General features: G+C 41.2%; 1 protein-coding gene across 8 annotated transcripts in view; it reads left to right on the top strand.

Annotated features, from left to right (window-relative positions):
* Positions 1-57: 57 nt before the first annotated feature.
* Positions 58-19,634, top strand: part of C1H4orf47 (chromosome 1 C4orf47 homolog) — a 50,688-nt gene continuing 31,111 nt past the window's right edge. For 2 of the 8 annotated variants that reach the window (XM_045142306.1, XM_004666405.2), the window contains exons 1-3: positions 381-645; positions 3,451-3,618; positions 7,418-7,637. In XM_045142306.1, the coding sequence (XP_044998241.1) occupies positions 3,519-3,618; positions 7,418-7,637 (320 nt within the window). In that variant the 5' untranslated portion in view covers positions 381-645; positions 3,451-3,518. Of the gene's footprint in view, positions 128-336; positions 646-3,447; positions 3,619-7,417; positions 7,638-19,634 lie in introns of those variants that run through there. The other 6 variants (XM_045142304.1, XM_045142301.1, XM_045142300.1 and 3 more) reach the window with 6 other exon arrangements.

Below are 19,634 nucleotides of genomic sequence, written 5' to 3'. Positions count from 1 at the left end.
AGCGCCAGCCCCGGAAGAGGCGGTGGCGCGGCGCGCCTTCGGCTTCCGGCGCGACTCGTTTCCCCGGAGCGTACCATCCCGAGCCTCCGCGCCGGCGGCTCCGGCAGGAGCGGAGGAGTTATTTGGGGTTAATTGTGTTGGCTGGCTCTTTAGCACCCCACTGGCGCTCATAAGACCACCCGTGTGCCCTTCAGCGGGGATTCGAACTCTCCGGCGTGGTCCCCAAGTACGCTGGGAGTGGCTTCCGTTCCCACGGCCACGCACCGCAACAAGCGCCCCAGTGCTCCGAGCGCGGATTGGCCGCGCCGCGACTGTCCTGCCGCGGACGTGGGCCTGGGCCTGGGCCCGAGCCTCGAGCCGAGCCCGCGCCACCCCTGCTGCGGAGCCGCCGGCCGGAGCTGGGACCTGCTGCTCTGGGGTGCTGGATCCGGCGTCCTTCGGAGAGGTGACTTGGTTCTCACCACACGGGATGGCCCTGGCATACATGCCCACTCCAAGCCTCCTTCCCTAGTGGCGAAGTAATTTAAACTCAGTGTACTGTCCCCGGTTCGTCCCTCAAGCCCTTTCCAGGAAACTTCCTCTTTTTCACTTGTTTTCTACTTATTTCCTTGTCTACTTGATTGTAAAGTTCCCTGGAGCCAACGTGTATGCGTTTTATTTTACTATTTTATTATTTCTTGCATTCTTAAACACAATTTGTTATCACTCGACTCTTGTCCTCTCTTCCCCATTCCTTCACCTTCTGTATACTACCCCTTCTGTTTACATTCGCTTGTGTGCCAACCCTCACATCCCTCTTCCTATTAAATGAGTGAATGTTTTCTAGATGTTCTTCAAGAAAAGTTCAAGGCAAGAGATTTGCCACCCTTTACCCCACTTCCTGGCTGTCTTAACTGGGTTCCAGACTTGGTGTATACACTGGGAATTCTATGGTAAAAGAGAACAAAAGAGTCTGTGTCCCTGACGGTGTGGTGACTCGTGTATGTGGAGGTTAGAGTAAGTTTGGGCAGTATTGTGAGGACCCTTTGCCTTAAAACAAAACAATGAAAACTCACATTACAGATCTTGCCTCTGAGGAGTTATTGGCTTAGTAGGGGACACAAGGAACGGATCCACACCACAAATGTGAAATGATGAGTTACCTACCTGTTAGATAACCTGGAAGAAGCTTTGTAGAGGAGCTATACACGTCTCATAAAAAAATGAAAGTTGTGATGGACAAGTTGGGCAACAAGAAAGAACAGAATTAATCAGAGTGAGGAAAAGGGTGGACACAGTAAGTGCCTGGCTGAAGTGGAACACGCAATAAATAATGCAGCAGTTCTGTTGGTGAGAGAGCCGAGAGAGCTAAGTGGGAGGTCCAGGCCCATAATTCCAGTACTAGAGAGACTGTCAGGAGGACATTAGATCTCAAGTTCAAGGCCAGCCTGGATTATGTTGGGGTTGGGGAGGGGAGGGAGAGGAGCCACCTGCAAAAGGTTGTTAATGGCTTCCCATGTGAGGAATGAGGGACCGGTGGGGCATTTAAAGGATCTCTGTGGCAGCACTGAAAGGCTTTATAAGCTGGGCAGTGGAATGGAACCCAGAAGCAAGATGGAAATAAAATAATACATTCCAAAGGCCCAAAGGACTGGTGTTAGTTTGCAAGTGTACCTGACCAGAAGAGGAGGGAGGATATTGGAAGGCTGCCGTATTTCCCCCCCCCCTCTTTTTTGAGGTAGGGTCTCACTGTAGCCCAGGTATACACTATGTAGTCTTAGGATGGCCTTGAACTCATGGTGATCCTCCTACCTCTGCCTCCCCAGTGCTGGGATTAAAGGCATGCGCCACCATGCCTGGCTACTGTATTTTCTTATATTTGAGTTTAAGCTGATGCTTCACATACCCCTTGGGTGTTTACACATTAGCAATGATTCATGCGCAGATGAACCCCAGTTCCAGCAGGCAAGCTTGCTGATAGTTTTGAAACAGCTAGCTCTAAATTGAAGGAAAAGATTCTCACTTTGGATTATAAACTGGAAGCAAAAACAATGTTTATTTTGTTCACTAATTGTAGCCATTAGGACTTTCTCATTGCATGCACCAAATACCTGACTATTAGCGAGGTATGGAAGAAAAGGGTTGATTTTGGCTTACAGTTGTGAGGGGGAAATGTCCATCATGGTATGGAAGGCATGGCAAGTACTGAGAGCTGCCATCACATCTTCATATCATCAGGGAGGAAGTAGAAAAGCTCTAGAGTACCAAGCAAAGCTTGACTATAACACCTCAAGGCAGGTCCATAGTGGCACACTTCTCCCAGCAAGGCTCCAGCTCCTAAATGTTTCACAAACTTCCCAAACTGCCACTAGCCAGAGATCAAACAGCCAAACATGAGTCTATAAGGAACAGCCCACATCTAAACCACCACATTAGTGTTTGCCCCATGCCTATGTCATAGTTGGTATATAAAAGCATTAGGATGAGATGAAAGTGAGTATTTTGGGCTCTTTGGTCCTTCTTTTGAGACCATGTCTAGTTTTAAAAGTTATTATCTAAGTCAATACTTGCACATTTAATGTGATATTTCACCTTTAAAAAAGTGATCATTTAAACAAAAACTCAGTCACAGGCTGGAGAGATGGCTTAGCGGTTAAGCGCTTGCCTGTGAAGCCTAAGGACCCCAGTTCCAGGCTCGGTTCCCCAGGTCCCACGTTAGCCAGATGCACAAGGGGGCGCACATGTCTGGAGTTCGTTTGCAGAGGCTGGAAGCCCTGGCGCGCCCATTCTCTCTCTCTCCCTCTATCTGTCTTTCTCTCTGTGTCTGTCACTCTCAAATAAATAAATAAATAATTTTAAAAAAAAGTCACAATCTGTTCTTTAACAAAAATGCAGAATTCATACCAGGTTTTTTTGGTCTTTGTGTTTTTATCTTTCATAAGTGATTGTCATCTCCCCTGTCTCTTGCTATGAACTAATGTTGCCCGTGGATCATTTATTCTAATTTATTTAAACTTGAAGAGAATTCTCACATAGTGTACTACAATACCTACTTATGTGATGCATTCTGAAAAGCTAAGTTACAATATTCATTATTTGAGACAATGCTGAAATTATGCAAACTATGTCTTGGGATTTTAAAGTCTGCTTTGAACTTCTCAAAAGAAGGATATGATTTACATAGTACATTCTTTGGTGGTAGTTTTATCATTCCCAACAAATAAATGGCAAGTTATGGTAAACATATTCCTTTGAAATTTGTGGGTGCTTCCCAGAGAGTTCAAGGGGAAGAATCATGGTATTAATTTGAATCTCATTCTTCTCCTAGCCTGTCACAGTAGCTTCTTTTCCCATATAGTTTGGGAGTATTATTTTATAGTGAATATTAAAGCTGTTAGACTAAAAATTATTGGGATTTAAAGCTGATAATCATATTTTTGGCTAAACATTTCCCCTGATTTTTCAAAGTAGAATAGAATTTTGCTGAAGAGGAAGCAGTGCTGAGGAAATTTCTGAAGTTACCACCACAGGGAGCAGCCATGCCTGGGGAAGGAGGGAAAACTGATATGGAGAGGATAGGCCTCTTCAGTGAGATGGAATACATCACTGTGGGTGACAAATATGTGTCGCCATTTAATCGTAAGTACATACATAAATATATATATGTATATTTAAAGTAAGTAAAAACTTTAATTATTAAACATTTTTCCAAGTTATTTTTTAAAATTTATTTTTAGAGTGAGAGAGAGAGAGAGAAAGATAGAAAGAGAGTGAGAGAAAGAGAAAGGGAGAGAGAGAGGAGAGAGAATTGGCTATGGCCTCAGCTGCTGAAATTGAACTCCAGATGCTTGTGCCACCTAGTGGGCATATGCGACTTTGTGCTTGCCTCATCTTTGTGCATTTGGCTAAGGTGGGATCTGGAGAGTAGAACATGTGTCCTTTAGCTTTTGCAGGCAAGTGCCTTAACCACTAAGCCATCTCTCCAGTCCCCACATCCTTTTTTATACTTGGCATTTTTATATCTTAATAATAGATATTGCTCATAGGAAAATGTGAATTATTTGTGGCAAATGATGTTTACTTTGAGTGGTCTGTATGTTTTGAGCATTAAGCTCTAACGTTAACTAACTTATGACATTGCAGCCAAGTTAAGAGAGAATCTTATGAGTAGGAAACTTATTTTATCAACCTCATTTGCCCTCAGTTTTAATTTTACTTACTCTTACGAGTGCATGATGAGTTTCTGCTAGAATAATTTACTTTTTTCCTACTATAAACACAGCATTTGTGTTCAAGGAAGCTGTCCATTACCAATTTTCTAAACAATAAAATGCTAACTGAATTGATGAAGGATTTTATTTTTTAGAAAAGTCATAATAAACAACAAAAAAAGAAAAGTCATAATAAAAAGATCTAAATAGTGCCGGGCATGGTGGCGCATGCCTTTAATCCTAGCACTTGGGAGGCTGAGGTAGGAGGATCGCCATGAGTTTGAGGCCAGCCTGAGATTCCATAGTGAATTCCAGGTCAGCCTGGGCTAGAGTGGGACCCTACCTCAAAAAACAAAAACAAAAACAAAAACAAAACAAAAACTCTAAATTAGGTATGGTGGCATATGCCTGTAATCCCATCACTTGGGAAGTGGAATCAGGAGGATTAGGCGTTCAAGGCCAGCCAAGACTATAGGAGGAGACCTGGTCTAAAACAAAATCAAGCAAGCAAAAAAAAAAAAAAAAAAAGAAAGAAAGAAAGAAATCTAAAAATATACTTTAAAAATTTCCATTAAAGTTTTTAAAAATATGCTATTTAATTTATTTGAGAGGGAAAGAGGAAGAGCGGCAGAGAAAAAATGAGAGAAAGAGAATGGGTGTGCAAGTGCCTTAACTGCTGAGTCATCTCTTCAGCCCAAGTTTGTATGTCGTGCTCTCTCTGTCACACACAAACACACACACACACACACACACACACACACACACACAAAAACAAACACACACTCACATGCCATACATAGCCCATGTGTGGAGGTCAGAGAAAAACTGGGTTTTGGTTCTCACCTTCCACCTTGTTTAAAACAAGGTCTCGGGCTGGAGAGATGGCATAGTGGTTAAGCGCTTGCCTGAGAAGCCTAAGGACCCCGGTTCAAGGCTCGGTTCCCCAGGTCCCACGTTAGCCAGATGCACAAGGGGGCGCACATATCTGGAGTTCGTTTGCAGAGGCTGAAAGCCCTGGCGTGCCCATTCTCTCTCTCTCCCTCTATCTGTCTTTCTCCCTGTGTCTGTCGCTCTCAAATAAATAAATTAAAAAAAAAAATTTAAAAAACAAAACAAAACAAGGTCTCTTCTCTAGTTCTTGTTATCTTTGTGTTCTTCAGGCTAATTAGCCTGCCAGGTTCCAGAAAGTTCTTCTGTCTTAGCCTCCCTCTTTACTATAGGCACACTGGGATGGCAGCCATCTACCACAGTGTCTGAACTTTTTTACATGGTGTAGCAGACAGATTTAGGTTCGCTGAGATGAACTTTCAGACCAGACACAGTTATGGAGGAAGGGACTTATTGAAACTTACAGATCCAGGGGAAGTTCCATAATAGCAGAAGAAGCTGGCCTGCCTTCACAGGACCAAACAGAGAGAGAAGCACAAGCCTAAAAGCCAAAAGCCACAGCACACTTCAGGAACTCCAGCTAGGCACACTTTGCGTATCTTTTTTTTTTTTTTTTTGTTTTGTTTTTCGAGGTAGGGTCTCACTCTAGACCAGGCTGACCTGGAATTCACTATGTAGTCTCAGGGTGGCCTCGAACTCACGGTGATCCTCCTACCTCTGCCTCCCGAATGCTGGGATTAAAGGTGTGCACCACCATGCCTGGCACTTTGCATATCTTTAGATTGAAATCTGAAACCCACCACTACAACTTAAGATCTACCCAGTGACATTGCCTCCAGCCAGGTAGCCAGCAGATGTAAACTACAAACAATAAAGAACTGAATATATTGGGGGCCATCTATTCAAACCACCACACATGGGTTCTAGGGATCTGAACTTAGATACTCATGCTTGCCTGGCAAACACTCTAGTCACTGACCAATCCCCAAGCTCTCAGTTAAAGTTCTACACATCCAAAAACAAACAAACAAACAAAAAATGTACCGATATAGAAGTACCTCCATGATAAATTGTTAAATAAAAAAAAAACAAGGTATAGAATAATATATCTGTGGTGCTAAACATTAAAAATGGAAAAAAGTTTACGTAACAATGTCTTGAGTCTAGATATTCTTTGGAAGACAAAGTCAATATCCTTGCCTGTGTAAGAAAAACTGAGTGACCAAGTTACATGATGACTCATTCTAAAAAGTGTTTACACTATTGAATTAGAATTACTTTAAAATATAGCATTTTCAAAAATTTAAGTTAAAAAATCAGTGATGCAAACTCATATTTCAGTAGCCACTAAGTGTTGTGTGTGCTTCAAAAAGAAAAATTCAGCCATCTGGGCTGGAGAGATGACTTAGTGGTTAAAGTGTTTGCTTGCAAAACCAAAGAACTAAGGTTCAATTCCCCAGGACCCAGGTAAGCCAGATCCACAAGGTGGTACGTGTGTCTAGAGTTTGTTTGCAGTGGCTAGAGGCCCTGGTGCCCATTTTCTTTGTCTCTCTGTCTGCTTCTTTCTCTCTATCTCTCTCAAATAAGTACAATTTTAAAAAAAATTTGAAAATTCAGCCTTCTAAGATTCAATTACCTTCCCCCTTTCAGTAACTCCTTTTTTTCCTGCAACTAGTCCTACTTCTACACACACATACACACACGTACACGTCAATCCCAGGCTCAACTAGGGTTGCTTGTATGAATATGGGAGGAGAGTTAGTTATTCTAAGTGAGGATTTATAAAATACAGCCTTTAAACAAATTACTGAGCTATACTAGTATTTTGATGTATAACTATGACAGTTTAAATGTATTTTGTACATAGACATTGGGCTATTTTTGTGCTTGTTAAAAGCAAGTGGACACAGGCTCTCATGTGTCTCAAGCTTTTACCTAGGAGAGCAATTGCTTCAACTTAAGTGCATTTTTCAACCTACACGAAGATAAGTACTTTTGTCACACATGAACAGCATTTCCTTCTATGTTGATGGAGAAACACTGAGTAAGATGATCTTTTATTTATTTTTAAAAATATTTTATTTTTATAAGATGATCTTTTAAAAATCCTTCCAGGTTAGAAGTTCAGAATGGATAACAAGGACCTGACCCTTCAATTGTTCAATTGTTTTCATGATAACTTCTTATATCTTATTGCCAATATTACCTTTAACACAGAATTTTCAGGGAACATTTTGAAAACACAATGTTTTAGGGCTTAAGTTCATAGTTTGGCCAAATAATATTTGGAAACTTTTTTATTCTAGTGTGGAACATCAAAATATTCTTTATTTTTAAAGGACCCTTTAATGAGGATGCAAACAAAAATAGACAGATGTTCCCTGGTGGAACCAAAGTAATGTCAAATCTCCAGGCAGGATACTTTGATGCCCAGTTTGCACGGATTTTTGAAGGTGAAGGCTATGTAAATCTGAATCAAGTGAGGAGACGACATATGATGCAAGAAGCCAAAAAAAATCTAGGCAAAGCCTTCATCCCTAGTAATGGAGAGAAAAAGCCGTAAGTTCTGTGTCTAGTCTAAATAGAATGTTTAAGTATTAATTATATTTTAAATATCCATTTATATTTAGTAAGTATAGTTTAAGCATTATTGTTTGGGGTAGTATTAGGTGGTATACAATGATAAGTAATTTTAAGCATATTTACAGGACTGGTATATTGGCTCAGTGGGTAGGAGCCCAGCAAACATGAGGGCCTGAGAAGCAAGAAATTAATCTGCACATACAAAGCTTGGTGTGGCTATGCATGTCCAGTCCTGTGGGGAGTGGAGACCAGAGAATCTTTGTGGCTCACTGTTTAGCCAGTCTGACCAAAAATGGCAGCTCTGGGTTCAGTGAGAGACTCACTCTGTCTCATGGAAACACATGGATGAGCAATAGAGGAGGACACCCAGTATTCTCCTGTGGTTTCTATGCACACACATGCACATTTGCATACACATATGCTTATAACATACACATGCACATGTGCACACAAACATGAAAAAAGTTTGGTTGGGGAAGAATACTGTCGGTTAGCATGTTTATGCCCTTAATACATTTTTCAGCTTTTAAAAAAGTATAAATAATGTGAATTGAGAAATCCTTTGTAGATAAAGAGAAGAGTTTATTACTGAGGTGTTTTAAATCACCAAAGTGACATTCATGGGGTTTATCAACATTTTAATTATGGCAGCTGTGGTGGTTTCATTCTTGTGTCCCCCATAAACTTACATGTTCTGAATGCTAGGTCCCAGGTGGTAGCAATATGGGATTTGCAGCCTCCCGGAGGAGATGTATTGTTGCAGGCCAAGATTATGGGTGTTAAAGCCAGCTTCCCTTTGCCAGTGTTTGGCACACACTCCTGCTGCTATTGTCCACCTGATGCTGACTAGCACCCTTTGCTCATGCCCTCATTTTCCCCTGTCAGCGTGGAATTTTCCCTTGAGTCTGTAAGCGAAAATAAACCCTTCCCTCTCACAAGCTGATCTTGGTCAGGTGTTTTCTGCTAGCAATGTGAAGCTAACTTTAATAGCATCTTTAGTATGAAAGTCCATTTTGTCTGACCTTTAAGTTGTCTTAAAAAGAAGGGCATGTGGTATATCCATTATTATGTTATATAGATAAGATTTCAAATGTGATTTCCTTTCATACTTAGTTTGGTTGTCTCAATTTGGAGTTTATGATGTATGATAATTGATTAAAGTATAATTTTGGCCTTATTTGTTTGAAATTAGTGAAACTATATCTCTGTAATCCAGACTTCCTTGTAATTCTAACATACAATCTTATTGTCTTAGCCAAAATTATTGTCTTTTAAAAAATTTTTATTTATTTCAGAGCGACAGGGAGAGAGAGAGGGAGAGGGAGAGGGAGAGAGAGGGAGAGAGAGAGAGAGAGAGAGAGACAGAGACAGAGACAGAGACAGAGACAGAGACAGAGACAGAGAGAGGGAATGAATATGGGCATGCCAGGGCCTCCAGCCACTGCATACAAATTCTAGATGCATGCGCCTCCTTGTACATCTAGCATAAGTGGGTGCTGGGGAATCAAGCCTTGAACCAGGGTCCTTAGGCTTCACAGGCAAGCGCTTAATTGCTAAGCCATCTCTCCAGCCCAAGTTATTGTCTTTAAGAATGAGGATTTTTTTTTTTCTTGTTTGGTTATTAGAATTTCATCTATTCCCACCTTTTCATGCTTTGAATAGATGGGAATTGTTTTTTATTTTTAAAACTTATTTTGTCTTGGTTTTTGGATTTCCAGTCAGGATGGTATCCACCTAACCATACTTCACTTCCTGGGGCAATAACTGGCAATATCTGTGGGGTTTTAGGGTCAGAAGGTCCTATCAGACCTCCAGTGGGAGGGCATGGAGGAGCAAAGTAGAGAATCCACTGATTCCCACACTCTTGGGTAGCCTGCTAGCCCCCAAGCCACTCAAGCAGCTGTCTCAGCTGCCACATGGATGAGGTTTGCTCCTGAGCTACCTGCAGGCTCCACAAATCTGGGCCAGGTGCCTCTTACCTTTTCCCTCACGAAATGGCTCTCATCCTTCCTTCCCTCAGGAGGCTTTCCTCCTTTTCCCAGCCACTGGGACTGCTGTCACCCCCCTCCCCACCTGCTATGCCACTGGAACATGCTGTCTCATTCCCCCGCCCCACTGTGCTGCTGGACCATACCGTACCATCCCCTACCCTGCTACAATGCAGGATCATGCATTCCCAGCCCTGCCATCCTGCCACGCAACTGACCATGCCATCTCACCCCCACCCTACCTGATCTCACCATCACATCCCCACATCCTGCTGCATAGCCAGACCATGCCATCCTATCCCTCTACCCCACCGCACCTCTGGGCTGCATCTTCCCATCACTGTGGCTTGCTGTGTCACCAGACTGTGCAGTCCCATCCCCATTCCCATCAACTTGCAAATGCCACTAGGTCTTGGGGTCCTAACCAGGGCCATGCCAACTCCTCCTGTCTGAGCAGATAGGCCTCCTTGCCATCAGAAGCTTAATTTAGTCAAACATAAAAAGGAACAATAACCGAAGACATTTTAAGGGTAAACTACAGCTTCCTCCTGAATTAAATGATTCTTACACTGTGATGGGCAGATCATAGTGCAAAAGGAACAACACACAACATCAAATGGAAGTAACCCCAACAAAGTTGCCTAGTATCACAATGGAAGTCTCTAATTAAAATATAGAAGAGACAACAGGATCAGAACTGAAAAAGGAAGATACAAGGTATGTGACCCTGACCAAGCAATTGGCAGAACTTGCAGAAAATCAACAAAAGACCAACAGTAGTGTGAATGCTGTTCTTGCTAGGTTGGACCTAATAGAAGAAAACAGGGAGTTTTCCAAAGACAGTAAAGTGATCTGAAGAAGAGCTTAAAAAAAAAAGAGGACGTGAATAATCAGCTGGCTAAGCTCATTGAAGACATAAATAAATGCAAAGATGAATTACAAGAAGCATTGAGAAAATCAGAAAATGACCTGAAAAGAGAATATAACAGGGATGGATACTATATAGAAAAAGGCAATAGAAAATGCAAATCAAATTGAACAAGTCCAAACCTCACTAGAAGCCATCAAGAACAGAGGTAGTCATGTTGGGGGACAGAACCTCAAAACTGTAAGACAACACAGAAGAAACAGTTTGTGAGTCCAAACACTTGAACAAGTTCAAAATTTTTGTGAATAGAACAGGAGGGAACTGTAGAATACACTTAAACATCCCAACATTCGGATCATAAGAATACCAGAAGGAGAAGAAATTCAGGCCAAAGTTATGGAGAATTTATTCAACAAAATTATTGAAGAAAACGTTCCCACCCCCTCAAACGAGAGTCACATCAGGATTCAAGAAGCCAACAGAACTCCAAACAGACTGGATCAAAGGAGAAACTTTCCAAGACATATTATCATTAAGACATTGTATAAACAACAAAATCAAAGAGAAAGCCCTAAAAACCAGCAAGAGAGAAACAAAACATTACATATAAAGGTAACCCCATCAGAATTACCTGAGACTTCTCTTTGGAAACCCTGAAAGCCAGAAGGGCTGGAATGGAACACTGCAACGTCGAAGAACCTATGGATTTCAACTCAAACTACTGTGCCCAGAAAAAATATCCCTCATAATAGAGTTTGTTTGCAGTGGCTGGAGATCCCTGGCATGCCCATTCTCCTTCTATGTGTGCCTCTGTCTCTGTCTGTCACTCTCAAATTAATAGGAATAAACAAAAAAATTAAAAAAAAATTAAAAAACATAAGCAAGCAAGCAAACAAACAACAATAAAAACGCTTCCCAAAAAGAAGAGTCCAGGACCAACTGCCTTCTCAGGTGAATTCTATGTAACCTTCATGGAAGAACTGAAATCAATTTTTCTCAAACTGTTCTATATAATATGAGAACAGGGGTACCTTCCCAACTCCTTTTATGAAGCTAGTATCACCCTAATACCAAAACTAGAGAGATACAACCAGCAAAGGAAATTATAGGCCTGTATGAATGATAAACTTCGATGCAAAGATTCTGAACAAAATCCTCATAACCATACTCAACAACACATCAAAAGGATTATCCACCCTGATCAAATAGGCTTTATTCCAGGAACACAGAGTTCATTCAACATATGGAACTCTGTCAATGTAACACACCACGTAAATACGCTTAATCACAAAACCACATAATCATATCAACAGATACAGAAAAGGCCTTTGACAAAATACAACATCACTTCATGATCAAAATGTTGGAGAGAATAGGCATGGATGGTTCATATCACAACACAATAAAGATTATAAGCACCTGAGGCCCAAATAATACTTTATTGAGGAAAGACTCAAGGAATTCCCATTGAGAACAGGAATAAAGCAGGGATGCCCACTTTCACCTCTGCTCTTCAACATAGTACTACAAGTCCTAGCCCAAGCAATAAAATAGGAGAAAGAAAGAAAAGCGGCACAAACTGGAAAGGAAGAATTTTTTTCTTTTCATTTTTTAAAAATTAGTTTTGTATTCAGCAAATACAGGCAGTTTGGTACCAGTATTAGGCTCATCTGTGGCCTACCCCTCCCCATTGGCCTCTCCTTGTTGAGGTATATGGGTCGTGCATTGTGGGGTTAGCCCACAGTTATTGGTATGATGAATGTCTCTGCATATCATGACCCAACATGTAGCTCTGACATTCTTTCCACCCCCTCTTCCGCAAATTTTCCCTGAGCCATGTTGGGTTCATTTTTGGTCTGCTTCAGTGATGAGGTGTTGGGGGCCTCTGAGGCTCTGGCTCTCTGCTTCGGTAGGTGTTGCTTTTTCTCTGTGTTGGTCTCCTTCCCCCTTGTGCTGGTATCCGGTTCTTTAGGAAAACAGCACCCTTGTTTGTTTCACCAATTTTTCTTAGTTTCAGCCAGGACCCTTTTGAGGTATGATGGAGTGCCTCTCTCTTTAGGATCTGCATCTATCTGAAAAAGAGAAGCAGATTCTCCAATGGAGAGTAGGTTAGCACCAGGACAAATGAGATAACCTTATGTTTTTATAGAGAGTTTAATAGGTGTAGGCCCTCTTGTAGCCCTTGATTGATGGTAGCTTGATATTGGAGAGTGGGCTTATGTTTGGATTTGTTACATTGACTGAGGGGATCAGTTAGCCAAATCAAGAGCAGTTGGTCGTCCCCCCCCCATGGCTGTGTGCCACTATTGCACTTGTGTGGGCATCACAACAGGTTATTTCCTGCTAAGTAGGTTAGACCATGAGTTGCTTGGACAGATATTGGTCATTTACCCCAGTCTCCCATGTAGCACCTTCTGGCATTAGATGCACTGACTGTCTGGGGACTGACTCTCTCCAGGCTTCCAGCCATGCCATTCCATTTTATGTGTCAGCTGCATATGGTGACTTCAGCAATAGGGTCTTACCACTAACCTTTGGTGGGTCATCAAGTACTTTGACAGAAATCTGTCATTCTTTTAGGAAACCTTGTAGATTTCTCTGATCAAAAGCTCATTGTGGATGATAGCCCCATGCTGGTACTGGGAGTTACAGGTCAGTGCCCACTAAGAAAATGAGGAAAAAGATAGCTAATATACAAGCGTTAGAGAGACGAGAGGGAGAGTGAGAGGCAGGTAGGGAAGATGTAGAAGATTTAGGTTAGACTTGATCCTAACCTCTCCAGTGTCTTGCGGTTCAGGTGTTTCCTGTAAGGGCCTGGTGAAGGTTCAGCCTTTTGAATTTAAGTTAGCGCTATCTGCAGATGACATCATCCCATCATCCTACACATAAGTGACCCGAGAGCCTCCATTTCAAAACTCTTAAAGGCGATTGATTCCTTTAGCAAAGTAGCAAGATAAAAAATCAGTAGTTTTTCTTTTTTAAAAATATATTTTATTTTTATTTATTAGAGAGAGTACAGAAATAGGCAGGTAGAGAGAATGGGAGCACCAGGGCCTCCAGCCACTGCAAACAAATTCCAGATGCATGCACCCCCTTGTGCATCTGGCTTATGTGGGTTCTGAGGAGTTGGACATGGGTCCTTTGTCTTTGTAGGCAAGCATCTTAACTGCTAAGCCATCTCTTCAGTCCTCAGTAGCTTTTCTATATGCAAAGGGCAAAGATACAGTGAGAGAAAGTAGCAACATTTTTCAATAGTAACAACGACAATGGAATACCTTGGAATAACAGTAACTGAAGATGTGAAAAACTTAAATAATAAAAACATGAATACACTCAAGAAAGAAATTGAGAAGATGGAAAGACCTCTTATGCTCCTGGATAGGCAGAATTAACATTATGAAAATGGCAAACCAACCAAAAGCAATATTTAGTTTTAATGCAATATGAGTAAAAATCCCAGCATTTGTCTCCACAAAGATAGGAAAAATGACCTCAGAATTCATGTGGAATGCTATCAGGCCTTGGATATCCAAGTATATCCTCAGAAAAACACCTCTGGAGACATCACCATACCTAATCTAAAGTTATATTAAAAAGTCATAGTAACAAGGGCTGGAGAGATGGCTTAGTGGTTAAGTGCTTGCCTGTGAAGTCTAAGGACTCTGGTTCAAGGCTTGATTCCCAGGACCCACATTAGCCAGATGCACAAGGGGGCACATGTATCTGGAATTTGTTTGCAGTGGCTGGAGGCCTTGGTGCACCCATTCTTTCTCTCTCTTTGCTTCTTTCTCTGGCACTTTCAAATAAATAAAAATAAAACAAAATTTTTAAAAAAGTCATAGTAACAAAAACACCATGGTACCGGCATAAAATAGGAATATAGACCAATGGAACAGAATTGAGAATCTGAACTTTAGGTCAAGAAACTACAGCTAGTCGATTTTTGACAAAGGCCCTAATGATGTAGACTGGAGAAAAGACAGCATCTTCAACAAATGGTGTTAGACAAAGTGGATATCCATTGAAGAGAAATGAAACTAGACTCACACATCTCACTACACACAAAAATCAAGTCCAAATGGATCAAAGACCTCAATATAAGACTGGAAACTCTGCTACTACTGAAAGAAAAGAAAAAAAAAAAACAAACAAAACAAAACAGGAGGAACTTTCCATGAGTTAGTTGTGGGAAAACTCCAGTAGTTCAGGAATTTAAACAATCAGTCAACCCTTTGGATCTCATAAAGTCAAAAAGGTTTTTCACAGACAAACATACCATAAGTAGAGCCAATAGACTACCCACAGAATGGGAGAAAATTTTTGCTAGCTATATAGCTGAAAGGCCTAATTTCTAGAATCTACAAAGAAATCCAAAACCTAAACAATTAAAAAAAAAAAATCAGCCCACTCATATAGTGGGGCAGAGAACTGAATAGGGAGTTCTCAGAAGAAATACAAATCGCAGACATACACGTAAGAAAAACATTACCATCCCTAACCACCAAGGAAATGCAAACTAAAGCAACTATGAGATTCTTCCTTAACTCAGTAAGGATAGCAAACATTGAAAAATCAAATGAAAACAATGTTGGTGAGGATGTGGAGAAATAGGAGCCCTCATTCATTGCTGGTGGGAATGTAAGATGGTCCAATTACTGTGGAAAGCAATACAGAGACTCCTGAAAAGGTTGACTATAGAGTTACCAACAGATCCAGTTATTCCCTTACTGGGCATTTACCCTAAAAGTGCCATGCCTCAGTTCAGAGATATTTGCTTAGCAATGTTTATTGCTGCTCAGTTGATAATAGCAAAGAGCTGGAATCAACCCAGATGCCCATCATTGGATGAATGGATAATCAAGATGTGGTATATCTACACAGTGGAATTCTACTCAGCAGTTAGAAAAAAATGACACAATGAAATTTGTAGAAAAGTGGTTAACTTGGAACAGATCATACTTGGCAAATTCACTCAATCACAGAAAGACAAATGTTGCATTGTCTCACTCATGTGCAGCTCCTAACCTGGATCACCCCCAAATGCTGACATACCTAATAGATATCTCAAGGACCAGACAATAGGGAGAGGTGGGCTTGAGGAGAGGGTAAAGGTGGGGGGAGAAAAACAACCCAAATGGAACTGGTACCATAAAATCCTATATCTTGGAAGACAGACTAAAAGAGTGAACCCTCTTCAGGACCTTACAGGGAACACCTGAATCAAAGGGCCCTGGAGAGAGTGAGATGAAGCCTAACCTTAATTTTCTCCTGTTGCTCTCTTTTTTCTTTCTTTTTCTTCTTTCTTCCTTCTTTTCTCTTGGCACTGGCCTGTGCCAGTACCAGGATGTGGTTAACACCCACAATAAGCTGTTGATTAGAGAGACCTACTAGATTTCCCCAAACAAACAAGACAGACTTCTATCAGAGAAGTTGATTACCCACCAGAGGTCAAGGGTAAGACCCTACTGTTGAAGACACCATATGCTGTCAGTATAGAACATGGAGAGACCTTTCCTGGAATCTGGTAGAGAGCCAGTCCCCAATCAGTTAGCTGTGTAGGGCTAGAAGGTGCTACATGAGCTCCTGGGGGAAAGTGGCCAACACCTGTCTGAGCAACTTGAGGCCTAAGCTACTCAGAAACAAACAATCTAATAATGTGATGCTACACAAGTTCAATAGCAGCACCCAGCCACGGTGGGTAACCAACTGCTCTTGGATTGGCTAACAGATCTGCTCAGTGGAAAGGAACCCATATCTGGAACTGGGAAATAAGTCAGAATCATATCCAGATAATGAGTTTTCTCTCCATTTTCAAGCAGTCTTGGGCTACAAGAGGGCTTACACCTATTAAGTTCTCTGTAAACTGACAATGGTTATCCCATTTAACCTTTGCTGACTTCACTCTCCGTTGGAGAATTCACTTTTCCTTTTTAGGTGGATGCAGGACCTGAAGAGAAAAATGGCCCTTCTTACTTAACTAGGGCCCTAGCTGAAACCATAGAGGAATTGGGGAAATAAGTAAGAATGCTGCTTTTCTGGTGAATCTGATATCAGCACAAGTGTGAAGGAGATAGATGCTGAGGACAGTCAACTCCTACCAAATCAAAAATCCAGAGATCCAGAGGCTTCTAAGAGCCTATCACTGAAGTAGACCTAAAATGAGCCCAACATGGCTCAGGAAATTTTGTGGAAGAGGGGACAGGAAGATTGTCAGAGGTACAAGTTGGGACATTATGTACAGAGACATTGCCTCTTCCCCATAATTGATGGCTACCCCCACAGTTCATGACCTGCAACCCCATTAGGATAACCAGCCTTCCCAACAAGGAGGGTACCTTTGAGGGGGCAGGAATGAGAGTAAGGACTGTACCAACATGTGGTGCTTACATACAGAATATGCCCATAATTAATAAAAAAATAAATAAAGTTTACTTTTAAAAACTTATTTTGTCTCTTTGGATTTTAAAATTGTTCCTATGTATTTTTTTAAAAATTTTTTATTAATAACTTCTGTGATTACAAAAAATACCCCATGATAATACCCTCCCATTCCCCCATTTACTCCTTAGAAACTCCACTCTCCATCATACTCCCTCCCCATTTCAATCAGTTTGTCTTTTACTTTTGATGTCATGATCTTTTCCTTCTCTTATGATGGTCTTATGCAGGTAATGCCCTCCCTCCTCCCACTTTCCCCTTTGAAACTCCATTCTCCATCATATCCCCTACGCCTCTCAATCAATCTCTCTCTTATTTTGATGTTTTCATCTTTTCCTTCTATTTGATGGTCTTGTGTAGATAGTGTCAGGCACTATGAGGTCATGGATGTCCAGGCCATTTTGTGTCTGGAGGGATGATGTTGTATGGAGTCCTTCACTTCCTTTGGCTCTTAGATTCTTTCCACCACCTCTTCTGCATTAGACCCTTGGAAGGTGTGATAGAGATATTGCAGTACTGAGCACTGTGATCATTTCTTTCCATCACCATGATACCTTCTGAGTCATCCCAAGATCACTGCCATCTGAAAAGAGAAGATTCTCTACCAAAAGCAAGATTAGCATTATCATAAGGGTGTGAACATTAACAGAAGTGTTTACTGGGCAGTTTGATAAGCATAGTATATACATTTAGCCAGCCAACAGCAGACGTTACACCCCTAGGGCTCATGCCTACTCTTGTTTAAAGTTTTTAGTATCAGGGATGTATTCCCTGCCCATGGAGTGGGCCTCCATTCCAATTAGATGGCAGTTGTTTTCCCCCATAACAGACATGCCACTATTGCACCCGTTGGCTCATTTGGCCTGGCTGGAAAAATAAAAGGCTTGCAGTGTCCACTGATGATTATCTTCACTGGTGATTTTTCTTTCTCCTATTGAACTGCATGCAGAATGGCTCCTCTAGCTTTCTGTCAACTGGCCTACATGGAGGAGGTTATCGGCTCACATCCAGCAAGATTTCTCAGTGGCCTGGCAGCCCAAGTATATGGAGTATTCAGCAATAGGGCCTTACCATCTATTCCTGGTGGGAAACAAAGGGCCTGGGCAATGGCCTATAATGTTTGGGGGGCCTCAGGGACCTCCCTGGCCAACAACTCACTGGAAGATATCCCATCCCTGGCATTGAAAAATTTCTAGCAAGAATCTATGGCTCCCAAGTGATCCATTGTTCAAAAAAGTAGGATTACATATGTTTTATTTATATCCTCTTAGATTTTGATTAGCTGTCCTTCCACCTTTCCTTTACTCAATCTCTTTCCTAGACCTCATTTTGGGCCTTTTCACCCCCATTAGTCTATTCTTTACAGTAACAGCCTATTAGGTACCTCCCTCCCTTCCCTTCTCTTCCCTTTATATCTCCTTTCTAGCTTACTGGCCTCTGCTAGTTTTTTCCTTCTCACGCAGAAGCCCAATCATCTATAGCTAGGATCCACATATGAGAGAGAACATGTGACTCTTGGCTTTCCAGGCCTGGGTTACATCACTTAGTATAATCCTTTCCAGATCCATCCATTTTCCTGCAAATTTCATAACTTCATTTTTCTTTACCACTGAGTAGAACTCCATTGTATAAATGTGCCATATATTCATTATCCATTCATCAGTTGAGGGACATCAAGGATAGATCCATTTCCCAGCTATTGTTAATTGAGCTGTAATAAGCATGGTTGAGCACATATGATGGTGGTAGCCAATCTGATAGGAGTGAGATGGAATCTCAATGTAGTTTTAATCTGCATTTCCCTGATGACTAGGGACGTAGGACATTTTTTTAGATGCTTATATGCATCCGTATTTCTTCTTTTGAGAACTCTCTATTTAGCTCCATAGCCCATTTTTTAATTTGCTTGTTTGATTCCTTATTATTTAACTTTTTGTGTTCTTTGTATATCCTATTAATCCTCTATCAGATATAGAGCTGGCAAAGATTTTTTTCCCATTCTGAATGTTGCCTCTTTGCTTTATTCACAGTGTCCTTTGCAGTACAAAATCTTTGTAATTTCATGAGGTCCCAGTGGTTAATCTGTGGTTTTATTGCCTGAGCAGTTGGGGTTATATTCAGAAAGTCTTTGCAAAGACCAATATGTTGAAAGGTTTCCCCTACTTTTTCCTTTAGCAATTTCAGAGTTTCAGGTCTGATGTTAAGGTCTTTAGTCCATTTGGATTTAATTCTTGTGCATGGAGAGAGAGAAGAATCTATTATCATCCTACAGATACATATCCATTTTTCCCAACACTATTTGCTGAAGAGGCTATCTTTTCTCCCATGGGTATTTTTAGCATTTTTATTGAATACCAGGTGGCTATAGCTAACTGGACTTATATGTGTGCCCTCTATTCTGTTCCATTGATCTACATATCTGCTTTTGTGCCAGTACCATGTTGTTTTTGTTACTATAGCTCTGTAGTATAGGTTAAAATCAGGTTTGGTGATACCTCCCTCCTTATTTTTGTTGCTCAGTATTATTTTAGATATTCGAGGTTTTTTGTGATTCCAAATGAATTTTTGAATTGATTTTTCTATTTCCATGAAGAATGCCTTTGGAATTTTGATGGGGATTGCATCAAATGTGTAGATTGCTTTTGGTAAGATTGCCATTTTCACAATATTGATTCTTCC

The sequence above is a fragment of the Jaculus jaculus genome, chromosome 1 (genome assembly GCF_020740685.1).
Source record: "Jaculus jaculus isolate mJacJac1 chromosome 1, mJacJac1.mat.Y.cur, whole genome shotgun sequence".
Lineage (NCBI taxonomy): Eukaryota > Metazoa > Chordata > Mammalia > Rodentia > Dipodidae > Jaculus > Jaculus jaculus.
Note: the sequence above shows the minus strand (reverse complement) of the source record. Positions and strands in the feature narration are given on the sequence as shown.